Source organism: Lynx rufus, unplaced genomic scaffold, assembly GCF_022079265.1.
Source record: "Lynx rufus isolate CCGP_SWC_20201006 ecotype Redwood Valley unplaced genomic scaffold, mLynRuf1.p SCAF_2, whole genome shotgun sequence".
NCBI lineage: Eukaryota > Metazoa > Chordata > Mammalia > Carnivora > Felidae > Lynx > Lynx rufus.
The window spans coordinates 90,193,433-90,206,435 of NW_025814834.1; the positions used below are offsets into that span (position 1 = coordinate 90,193,433).

The 13,003-nt window shown below is 37.4% G+C and overlaps 1 protein-coding gene across 1 annotated transcript in view; it reads left to right on the forward strand.

Annotated features, from left to right (window-relative positions):
• Nucleotides 1–13,003, forward strand: part of LRP1B (LDL receptor related protein 1B) — a 1,918,909-nt gene that overhangs the window by 1,651,978 nt on the left and 253,928 nt on the right. Inside the window, exons 56-57 of the mRNA XM_047084146.1 lie at nucleotides 5,279–5,462; nucleotides 10,343–10,428. Coding sequence (XP_046940102.1) covers nucleotides 5,279–5,462; nucleotides 10,343–10,428 — 270 coding nt within the window. The remainder of the gene's footprint in view (nucleotides 1–5,278; nucleotides 5,463–10,342; nucleotides 10,429–13,003) is intronic.

A 13,003-nucleotide genomic window follows, 5' to 3' on the forward strand; every position in this document is an offset into this window, starting at 1 on the left:
TTCTTTAACCTCCATGCTTTTGGAGGTTTTCCAGACTTTTTCCTGTGGTTGATTTCAAGCTTCATAGCATTGTGGTCTGAAAGTATGCATGGTATAATTTCAATTCTTGTAAACTTATGAAGGGCTGTTTTGTGACCCAGTATATGATCTATCTTGGAGAATGTTCCATGTGCACTCGAGAAGAAAGTATATTCTGTTGCTTTGGGATGCAGAGTTCTAAATAGATCTGTCAAGTCCATCTGATCCAGTGTCTCATTCAGGGCCCTTGTTTCTTTATTGACCGTGTGTCTAGATGATCTATCCATTTCTGTAAGTGGGGTGTTAAAGTCCCCAGCAATTACCACATTCTTATCAATAAGGTTGCTTCTGTTTATGAGTAATTGTTTTATATATTTGGGGGCTCCGGTATTCGGCGCATAGACATTTATAATTGTTAGCTCTTCCTGATGGATAGACCCTGTAACTATTATATAATGTCCTTCTTCATCTCTTGTTACAGCCTTTAATTTAAAGTCTAGTTTGTCTGATATAAGTATGGCTACTCCAGCTTTCTTCTGGCTTCCAGTAGCATGATAAATAGTTCTCCATCCCCTCACTCTGAATCTAAAGGTGTCCTCAGGTCTAAAATGAGTCTCTTGTAGACAGCAAATAGATGGGTCTTGTTTTTTTATCCATTCTGATACCCTATGTCTTTTGGTTGGCGCATTTAATCCATTTACATTCAGTGTTATTATAGAAAGATACGGGTTTAGAGTCATTGTGATGTCTGTATGTTTTATGCTTGTAGTGATGTCTCTGGTACTTTGTCTCACAGGGTCCCCCTTAGGATCTCTTGTAGGGCTGGTTTAGTGGTGACAAATTCCTTCAGTTTTTGTTTGTTTGGGAAGACCTTTATCTCTCCTTCTATTCTAAATGACAGACTTGCTGGATAAAGGATTCTCGGCTGCATATTTTTGCTGTCTAGCACCCTGAAAATCTCGTGCCAATTCTTTCTGGCCTGCCAAGTTTCAAAAGAGAGATCAGTCACGAGTCTTATAGGTCTCCCTTTATATGTGAGGGCACGTTTACCCCTTGCTGCTTTCAGAATTTTCTCTTTATCCTTGTATTTTGCCAGTTTCACTATGATATGTCGTGCAGAAGATCGATTCAAGTTACGTCTGAAGGGAGTTCTCTGTGCCTCTTGGATTTCAATGCCTTTTTCCTTCCCCAGTTCAGGGAAGTTCTCAGCTATTATTTCTTCAAGTACCCCTTCAGCACCTTTCCCTCTCTCTTCCTCCTCTGGGATACCAATTATGCGTATATTATTTCTTTTTAGTGTATCACTTAGTTCTCTAATTTTCCCCTCATACTCCTGGATGTTTTTATCTCTCTTTTTCTCAGCTTCCTCTTTTTCCATAACTTTATCTTCCAGTTCACCTATTCTCTCCTCTGCCTCTTCCATCCGAGCCGTGGTGGTTTGCATTTTGTTTTCCATTTCCTTTAAAGCGTTTTTCAGCTCCTCGTGACTGTTCCTTAGTCCCCTGATGTCTGTAGCAAGAGATTCTCTGCTGTCCTGTATGCTGTTTTCAAGCCCAGCGATTAATTTTATGACTATTATTCTAAATTCACTTTCTGTTATATTATTTAAATCCTTTTTGATCAGCTCATTAGCTGTTGTTATTTCCTGGAGATTCTTCTGAGGGGAATTCTTCCGCTTGGTCATTTTGGATAGTCCCTGGTGTGGTGAGGGCCTGCAGGGCACTTCCCCTGTGCTGTGGTGTATAACTGGAGTTGGTGGGCGGGGCCGCAGTCCGACCTGATGTCTGCCCCCAGCCCACCGCTGGGGCCACAGTCAGACTGGTGTGTGCCTTCTCTTCCCCTCTCCTAGGGGCGGGATTCACTGTGGGGTGGCGTGGCCCGTCTGGGCTACTTGCACACTGCCAGGCTTGTGATGCTGGATATCTGGCGTATTAGCTGGGGTGGGAAGGCAAGGTGCACGGCGGCAGGGGGGGCAGGCTTAGCTCGCTTCTCCTTAGGTGATCCACTTCAGGAGGGGCCCTGTGGCAGCCGGAGGGAGTCAGATCGCTGCCGGAGGTTTGGCTCCGCAGAAGCACAGAGTTGGGTGTTCGCGCGGAGCGAGCAATTTCCTGGCCGGAGCCGGTTCCCTTTGGGATTTTGGCTGGGGGATGGGCGGGGGAGATGGCGCTGGCGAGCGCCTTTGTTCCCCGCCAAACTGAGCTCTGTCGTCCGGGGGCTCCGCAGCTCACCCTCCCTTTGTCCTCCAGCCTTCCCGCTTTCCGAGCAGAGCTGTTAACTTATGACCTCCCAGACGCTAAGTCGCGCTTGCTGTCGGAACACAGTCCGTCAGGCCCCTCCGCTTTTGCAAGCCGGACTCGGGGGCTCTGCTTGGCAGGCGAGCCGCCCCTCCGCCCCGGCTCCCTCCCGCCAGTCCGTGGAGCGCGCACCGCCTGGCCGCCCTTCCTACCCTCTTCCGTGGGCCTCTCGTCTGCACTTGGGTCCGGTGACTCTGTTCTGCTAATCCTCTGGCGGTTTTCTGGGTTATTTAGGCAGGTGTAGGTGGAATCTAAGTGATCAGCAGGACGCGCGGTGAGCCCAGCGTCCTCCTACGCCGCCATCTTCCCCAACCGGAAGCTATTTGATATAGTAGTTCTATTTGATATAGTAGTTGTATAAACCTGATGTTAGCCATTCAAAGTGATTTTCAGAAGGGGCGCCTGGGTGGCGCAGTCGGTTAGGCGTCCGACTTCAGCCAGGTCACGATCTCGCGGTCCGTGAGTTCGAGCCCCACGTCAGGCTCTGGGCTGATGGCTCGGAGCCTGGAGCCTGTTTCCGATTCTGTGTCTCCCTCTTTCTCTGCCCCTCCCGCGTTCATGCTCTGTCTCTCCCTGTCCCAAAAATAAAATAAACGTTGAAAAAAAAAAATTAAAAAAAAAAAAAAGTGATTTTCAGAAATCCCATTAAAATTAGGATACTGTTTATTTCTTTTTATAATACTCTCTGAGAGGAATTCAGTACATTCTATTAAAATTCCTTTCACTTGTCCTAAAGTGCTCCTTGAATTCAACAATGCCTTATCTCAGCCTATGGATCTCTGGTTTCTGGCCTAAGTGATCTCTACTCCAGTCCTTTTCAGTGATATATTTTAGTATCCTGTCATTTTCTACTTGCGTTTTTTAAAAAATATTTTTTAAAAATTGTGGTAAAATATACGTAACATAAAATTTACCATTTTAACCAACTTTTTTCATTTATGTATTTTTGACAGAGAAAGAGAGCCTGAGTGAGGGAGGAGCAGAAAGAGAGGGAGGGGTAGAGACATAGGGAGAAAGAGGGAGAGAAAATCCCAAGCAGGCTCCACGCTGTCAGCGTAGAGCTGGAATGACTCGGGGCTCAGTCCCAGGAACCATGAGATCACAACCTGAGCCAAAATCAAGAGTCGGACGCTCAACCTACTGAGCCACCTAGGCTCCCCTACCATTTTAACAATTTTTAAGTGTACACTTAGGTGACATTAATCACCTCATTTTCCTTTGCCATAGCAAAGCACTGATTGTCCTGACTTCCTTAAACAGGTAGCAGGATGTCTTCTCAAAGAAAGTAAGAGTTTGATGAGGAGAGTTTAGGAAATCAAGCTGTGGCTTTTGTTTTGATTTGTTGGCTTAAAAATAAAACAAAACAAAAACTTGTAATTGCTGAGAATTATTAGCTAAATATTGGTGTAAATTGTTAACAATGAAAGCACTTAAGCAATTCATTATGAGCTTAAAGCAATTCATTCCTTATAAAAGAACTTAGTAACAGCCATTTAGTTTGCTTTGGAACATTTCTGGGTGAAGATGAAGTGGCCTCTCCAACAAATAATGGTTTTTTTGTGTGCTTAAAAAACTCAATTGTTTGCTTACTATTTAATAAATGCACATATATCTCTCTGATTTTTTCCCAGTAGATCCAAAGATCTGCCATCACATTTATCCTCAGATAAATAATCTAGGTTATTAAATGTTTGCTTTGAATAACTCTTGGATACCAGTTACTCATAACGATTTAGGGTTTCTTTTTAACTCACTGTCCTTCTCAATATTCACACATTCCTTAATTCCAAAAGTGCTAAAGAGTCTTGGTAAAGATAGTATGATCATAATCATCTGGCCAATTATAGATTCATTTTGTATAATTATAATTCTCATATGCTGCCTGGCAGAGATTGAATATAGACCTGAAAGACAGTGACCAGGCGCAGTACGTCATTATTTTCGGGACTGCAAAGACATACTATGGTGTGACATCAGAACTTACATGCTGGTTAGTAAATATTGCATATCATCATCAGAGTTTCATATAGTACATGATAGAGACATGCTGAACAAAAGATTTGATGACACAAAAATTGATTAAATTATAATGGGAAATTATGTTAATATTATTTTATTTCTCCAAACAACATCAGCATGCCAAGTTATGGGATCAGACCCAGTTGACCAATATTAATTGTGCCTTAGTATATGTTATAGACAGTCTCAGCAATCCTCTGGCTTTATCCAGGCAACTTCACCCGTATGTCTCTAGCTTCTCATCAGTTAACTAAAAATAATAATACCTACATCACTGATCTCTGTAAGGCCCTGTTGAAATAGCATATGTACCAAAGCTAGTAATCTTCAAAGCTCTGCATAACCATTAATTCTTATGATCGTTAAAGTCTTCTAAAAAGTCAAGATAATGCAGTAGAAAAAGAATGAAGGAAGTTGACTAGGTTTGTGGTCCTTGCCATGTTATGGCCACATGGCTTTGATGATGTCAGTTAACTTTTATAAAAATCTTGCCAACCTCGGATGATCAAATGAAGATATTTGGGAGAATTTGTTTTTAGCTTTAATATTACTTAATATACATAATTCTTATTAAAGGTTAATCCCTGGAGACAGAAAGACTTGCCATTATCTATTCTTTTTTTTAATTAATTTATTTTTTTAAGTTTACTTATTTATTTTGAGAGACACAGAGACAGCATGAGTGGGGGTAGGTCAGAGAGAGAGGGAGACAGAGAGTCCCATGCTCTCAGCATGGAGCCCGATATGGAGCTCAAACTCATAAAACCATGAGATCATGACCTGAGCTGAAACCAAGAGTCAGATGCTTAACTGACTGAGCCATCCAGGCACCCTGTCATTATCTATTCTTAAATGATTTTCTTACTTGAATCATGCTAACAGGATATCCAATAGGAAAAGACAGTGACAATGATATGAAATGATTATACTTGTTTCTCATTCTTTAGTGCAAATGCTGGCCTGGATTCCAACTGAAGGATGATGGTAAAACATGTGTGGACGTTGACGAATGCTCCTTGGGATTTCCATGTAGCCAGCAATGCATCAATACATATGGGACCTACAAGTGCTTTTGTACAGATGGGTATGAAATACAACCTGATAACCCAAATGGCTGCAAATCACTCTCAGGTATGGAATTGAACTTGTCCACTGATCCAGCCTCAGTTACACATATGGATTCTGAGTTTTATAGCTATTCCTACTGAATTCACTCCCCTTTGCTGTTTCTGAGAAATCAAAATTCTTCCTTACTTACCTTGATATAGGGATATGTCACTAATTTTGTGTGCTGTCCACAAACTGTTCTGTTTGTAATAAAATCGCATTATGGTCTTGTGAATTATTAACTGATTTTTAGATTTTGAGAGTGCTCAGAGGTAAAAAGAACTATTTCTAGCATTTTTTCCTTCTGCATCACAGGTTCTTAAGAGAAGGTTTGACCAAGACTATTAAAGAGCCTATTGTGACTGTATTATAATAGCTTTCCTTCTCCCCTATACCATACATGCTCATATACGTATGCCAAGAAGGTCAATAATGATAATAGTAATGATGATGACAACAATAGCAATAAATCAGCTATATAGGGCTACTTGAATTCTTCCATAGACTCAGCAAATATTATTAAACTTCTCTTTGTTTCTAGTAGTGAGTTTGACTTTGTAAATTAGAAAATTTAATAGAACGTGGGCCATAATTTTAAAAATATTATAATTCATTAGGGGAGAAAATCACACATATTAAAATAATGCAAAGCAATATATAATAAATGACTGAGCAAAAATGATACACAATATTGTCTCTACCCCCTCACTTTCTGTGAATCAAACAGCATTGCTAGCTTCTTATGTATATGTATGTCACATTTCTATGACGGCGTAGAGTATATTATGCTAAGCAAAGTAAGTCAGTCAGAGAAAGACAAGAGGGTGCTCAAACTCCTGGCCCCAGAGATGATGACCTGAACTGAAGTCAGATGCTTAACCAACTGAGCCACCCAGATGCCCCCCAGGCACCAGGAATTCTTTTTTTTTTTTTTTAATTTTTTTAAACGTTTATTTATTATTGAGAGACAGAGAGAGACAGAACGTGAGCAGGGGAAGGGCAGGGAAGAGGGGGAGGGAGACAGAATCTGAAGCATGCTCCAGGCTCTGAGCTGTCAGCACAGAGCCCGACGCGGGACTGAAACTCATGAACCGCGAGATCATGACCTGAGCTGAAGTCGGACGCTCAACCGACTGAGCCACCCAGGCGCCCCTAGGAATTCTTAAAATTAGTTTTTCAACTGGTTAACCCTTTGCACATTATAGAGAAACAAAAAAACCCTTTCAGTTTTTTTGTGTGTTTGTTTTTTTTTCACTTTTACTTATTCTTGGAGTATTCCTCACTGAATCAATTTGTATATTATTTGAAGCCTGTTGTTTTATTTGCAAACCTACTTGCTACATCATGCATTCAGCCACATGAAATAAGAAAAAAGAAAATCACAAAACCAGTCAATGTTTTTGTTACTTTAAACTTTTCAGAAAGGAGGGTATGAAGGAGATGAATGCTAATGATTACAATTTTTATCTCATATCATGTGTCCATGCTGTAGTTGTTTCTCATTAGCAGCAATTATTAGAAACTAATAATGATAGAAAAATGTGTTCCTGAAGCATAATTCTTTTGCTAAAGAGATGGGTTTTTTCCAACTTTATTGAAGTATAGTTGACATTTAGCTGTGTAACATGTAGCTGTGTGACACATAGCTGTGTAACATGTCTACACATGATACACTTTAGATATTGCAACATGAGTGCCACCATAGTGTTAGGAATCCCTCTGTCACTTCACCTAATTACCATTTCTTTCTTGTGGTGATAACATTTAAGCTCTACTCTCTTAGCAACTTTCAAGTATGTAGTATTTTACCTAAAATCACCATGCTGTGCCCTAGATCCTCAGAACTTATTTATCTTCTTACTGGAAGTTTGTATTCTTTAGCCAGCATCTCCCCATTTCTCTCACCCCTCGTACCTGGCAACCACCATTCTACTGTCTGTTTCTATGAGTTTGACTTTTTTGATATTCTACATATAGGTGATAATCACATAGTATTCATCCTTCTCTGACTTACTTCACTTAGTATAATGTTCTCAAAGACCATCCATGTTGTTGTAAATGGCAGAATTTCATTATTTCTCATGGCTGAATAATATTCCATTGTGTGTGTATATATGTGTATAATGTATAATATAGTATATGTATATAATATATAAAACATAATATGCATATATATTATATACTATAAAAAATACATATGCGTAAATACATACATATAAATTGACACATGCATGTAAACACAGATACATATACATATATTTATATATATGTGTATGTATGTCACATCTTCTTTATTCATCCATTGATGGACATTTAGGTTATTTCCATATCTTGGCTGTTGTGAATACAGCTGTCATAAACATGGGAGTGAAGATATGTATCTTTCTCATCATGTTTTTATTTCCTTTGGATAAATACCCAGAAGCAAGATTGCTGGTTCATATGTTGGTTCTATTTTTAATCTTTTTAGGGACCTCCATACTGGTTTTCACAGTGGATATACATTCCTACCGACAATGAACAAAGTTTCCTTTTTCTCAAATCCTTGTCAACACTTGTTATCTCTGGTGTTTTTGATGATAGATATTCTAACAGATGTAAGGTGATATCTCACTGATTTTAATTTGTGTTTCCCTGATTATTGTTGATGTTGAACATTTTTTGATGTACTTATTGGCCATTTGTATGTCTTCTTTGGAAAAATGTCTATTCAGTTCCTCTGCCCATATTTAAATCAATTTATTTTTGTTTTTTTTATTGATTTGTATGTGAGTTCTTTATATGTTTTCAATGTAACCTGTTATCAGATATATAAGTTACAAATATTTTCTCCCTTTTCGTATGTTGCCTTTTAATTGTGTTGATTGTTTCTTTTGCTGCACAGAAAGAAACTTTTTACTTTGATATAGTTCTGCTTATTTTTGCCTTTATTGCTTGTATTTTTTCTGTAATATCTAAAAAAAATCATTAACATGACCTTAAAGGAGCCTTTTGTTGATATTTTCTTTGAGGAATTTTATAATTTCAGTTATTACTTTAAGTAGTAAAGAACAGAACTACCTAAGTATTAAGGTAGACCATGACTGGGGTACCTGGGTGGTTAGGTTGGTTAAGCGTTGGACTCTTGATCTCAGCTCAGGTCATGATCTCACAGTTCATGAGATCGAGCCTGGTGTGAGATTCCATGATGACAGCATGGAGCCTGCTTGGGATTCTCTATCTCCCTCTCTTTTCTGCCCCTCCCTTGCTTGTACTCTTTCCCAAATAAATAAACATTAACAAAAAAGGTAGACCATGACTGACTAATTTTATATTTATACATATAGTTGACAAGGGATGACAAGGTGCCTTCAACCTCAGACTGTCTTGAGTAGGGTTCTGAGTCTCAATTTAGCATCAACACAAAGACTGAATGATTGATTGGGGATCCTGTCCTTGCTCATAGAAGGAGATGTCTGGCATGTGTGATACACATTTCTTTTTTTTTTAATTTTTTTTTAATGTTTATTATTTTTGAGAAAGAGAGAGAGCAAGCCTGGAAGGGGCAGAGAGAGAGGGAGACACAGAATCGGAAGCAGGCTCCAGGCTCTGACCTGTCAGCACAGAGCCCAATGCGGGGCTCGAACTCACAGACCATGAGATCATGACCTGAGCTGTAGTCAGCCACCCAACCGACATAGCCACCCAGGCACCCCTGTGATACACATTTCTAATCCCTGACATAAAGTATGATAAAAAATAATACACTACCCTATTAATTATATATTTACTATGAAACTAAATTATAAGAAGAGGAAAGTAGTAGTTTTTAATATAAAGTAAACAAACAGGACAATAACTCTGTAACAGTAAATGATTTCCAATAAAATCTATATTAAATTACATAAAGTGACTACTGTCTTCCTCATTGTTTTTTTCTTCTTCTTTTTTCTTTCTTTTTTTTTTCTTTTGTAGTTTCTACTGACATTAAATTTGCTTACAAGGCAACTAAGCGTATGACTGCATCTTAGAAACAAAGCTATTTATAAAGAGTTTGAACAAATCTTTAATTGAATTGCTCTAGGATTATAACAATCAAGAATGTGGTCAATTTGAATTTAAATTATTCAAATATGTATTCAAATAAACATGTTGTATACGAAACTTTCTGAATATTTTTAAAAATCCATTTTGTTTCCAAAAATATTCTAAAAGAAAACCACTTTAAAGGTTTATATTTGGAGCATGGTCAGATTCCTATTATTATTTTTCCTAGATTCTAGAACAAATGAGATACTAAAATATATTGGAACAACTAAAAGAAGGAAATAAAGATTATTAAAGGAATTAAAAAGCAGGATTATGAGGAAAGGTGAAATTGATTAACAAAAATTATAGAACCTGGAATTCAGAAGTTATTTAAGAGAAGTCTCCAGGCAGATAAAAGAAATATGCGTAGGCAATGATACTCTTGATTTTCACCAAAGTCATTCTGACAGTATAAGCTGGTTATTTGATTATCAAGAAAGATTTTTCTGATTATATGAATGTTTAGCTGTACTGTAGTATTCTAAGATATGTGTAGCTTATTCTTTCCCAAAATTCATTTTAAAAAATCAGATTATGACACCAGATATTTTCCGCCAGTTGCAAATAAATTAGATAACCTGCTGTTCACAAAAACTGAGGGAAAGAGAGGGATGCATTTAGAATTATCTAGATTTTCTATACTACCTGCGTATCTGCTGTTTTTTCATTTTACTGTAAATTGAGATATTGAGATATTCAGTGTGAATTTTTTAACCATTAATCTACTGTAGAACACTACATTTAAATTTGTAGAAATTTAAAGTTGAAACTAAGTGAAGTTGAAAGCCATACATATAAAATTCTAATTCTGTTTTTTTTTTTGTCTTGGTGTTTAGATGAAGAACCTTTTCTAATTCTTGCTGATCATCATGAAATAAGGAAAATTAGCACTGATGGCTCCAACTACACACTCTTAAAACAGGTAGGACATTCTCATGATGATTTCATATTTAATATGGGTACTCCAGATATGCATTAGAACTGTAGAAATATCTCACAATTAGAATTTATGAAGCACTTGCTCATGGACACATGTATGTTTGTATAGGAGATTACGCTAAATTTTATTCTGCTTGAATTGTCAAGGGGGTGTTCCAAACACGTTACATCACACCATATCTAAGAATGTAAAAAATATAAGATAGAATTAATGGAAGGGAAAAACTGTCTCGAGCATCGCTAGATTAGAGAAAGCATAAAATTATCTTTTAAAGTATTTCGTGTTTCCCCCTTGGAATTTTAAAAATTAATACCTTTTCCAGAATTTTAAGGTTTAATTCACAGAACTAAGAAATAAAACAGGACTGACGATCTCTAGCCTTTCGAATTTAGAATTAGTAAGGGGGTGAAAGTATAATTGTAATCGAGCCATGATTCAAAGGTTGTAAGGCATATGTTTTGGTTCTACCATCTTTATCCTCAACCTGTCCACTTCAAGAGAATCTGAGTTGATCTGTTTTGATGTTTGAGTCCTATTGTCAGGGTTTATTTATATATGTTATTTAAGATGAAAGTTATGGTTTCCATTTGATGATAGGATAGAAAACTGTGAATTGCTCACCTCAACTTTTTATTTCTCCCAGTCTGCAGTGGAAATAGCATAAAATCAAATCATTAAAACTACAGTGATTACTACATGGACTAGAGAAATCACATGCAGTTAGTTACAGCATATTTTTGGTTGTCAGGAGAAATAGCTTCTTTGGCAAGATTCAGTTTGTATCTGTTCTGCTGCAAATGTCTTTTTGCCCCAAACTGTACAGTAGTGACATAAATATGTGAAAGCACTGTCTACAACAAGTGTGCCAAAAATAAGGATATTTCTTGTTCTTGTAGTATGGTTAAGCCAGCATTATGCATAGACAAAGAAGGCCATTCATGTGGTGATTTTTAGCAACATAAAGAATACCTGAACTATTTTTGCCACCTATTGATGGGTTCCTCTACTGCTCTTGTCAGTTTCAGTCATTTTTCTTATGAGTCTCATTTTAAGTACAAATATTCATTAGAAACTGTGATATTGACTTTTCCTGACAGTTAGATTTTCCAGTTTTCTCTAAGCCACAGATTGAAAATGAAAATTTCACGTGAAAATCCAGATTTCTGGCTACTCATGAAAATAAATAGATATAGCAATGCTGAGCTCACATCCTTGAATGTCCACAATCCGAATTGTATGGCAGTTGACACTTTGATATAGAGGCCATGCTCTCCAATTCACAGGAGTCCTCAGACCTCCTGTGTGCTTACAACATGTCTCCCCATTCATGAATGTCTGTGAGGTTTAGATTTTTGTTCTTGAGATTGGAGTGTGCCACCGACATTCACTGTATCACACTGCCTCTCTCTAATGGTGAACCCTACAGAGATTGGGAAATATAAAAATATTTCCATGTTGTTTATAGAGACTAAACAGAAATCTATTTAAACTATAAGAATTAGACAGCTATCTCTTTAAGAGATGAATAATATAAGAGAAATAATTCCAGAGAAAAAGTTTTAGTATTTATAACTATGCTAAAATGGAAAAGTGTTTGCTGCCCAAATGTTTTTCTATATTATTTAACTTAATTCTTTTCTTCCACACAGTCTAATTTTAAGCTTATAACAAAATTAGCAAATGTTGAAAATTTTCTTTTTCTTTTGGAGTCGGTCTCCATACCCCCTCTAAGCCTCTCTATACCTTCCAAGTTAGATGTGCCAGTCCTTGTATGGCCCCTGCAAAAGGAACAGGCTTATTTTCTTTTTACTAGGTTGTTTTTGTGTATTTGTTTACCATTTCTTCCTTTTAGACTCTGCTATCATAAAGGGAAAAAGTTCTCTCTTTAGGGCAGTCTGTTTATAAGCTCAGTTGAACTAATAACTAAAATAGCAACAATATTTATTGACTTCACGGAAGACTATTACAGAGCTTCAGTGACATCCCCTTGCTTTATTTTCCAATCCTGTGACTCAGGACATTTCTGCTGGTATCCCTTTTGTTGTTTTCATAGCTAATATGTTATCAGAGATTGTTCTTAATGGAGCAAAATGATTTTTTCCTGTATGCATCATTTAAGTATTTCATATACCCAAACCACTTTAATGCACACTTTCAGATAGCACTTTTTTCCTCGTGGTATCTTTTTTGACCATTGCCAATCACTAGTACCTAAGTGGGGATGACTTCCAGATAGTTTTCTTAGTGTAGTGTTTATGAAAATGAAAAGGGAGTGAGAAAGATGAGGATGCTCATAAGGACTCTGAACATCTGTCTTTTGAAAGCATTTATTAATGTGACCACTGAGTAAGGAAATAGATACCCAAAAAACTAGAGACAAGCCTTACATCCAGTTTTGCCTGCAGTCTGTTTGGAATATATCATTTCTGTCAGGGAAGATATTTTTAACTGCATTTCATTACAGCATTATAAAAATTTTCAAGGAGTTCTAGGCAGTAGAAACATTTTTTTTCCTCAGAGATTTCTGTCTACATGTGCAGAATGAAGTAGAAAACGG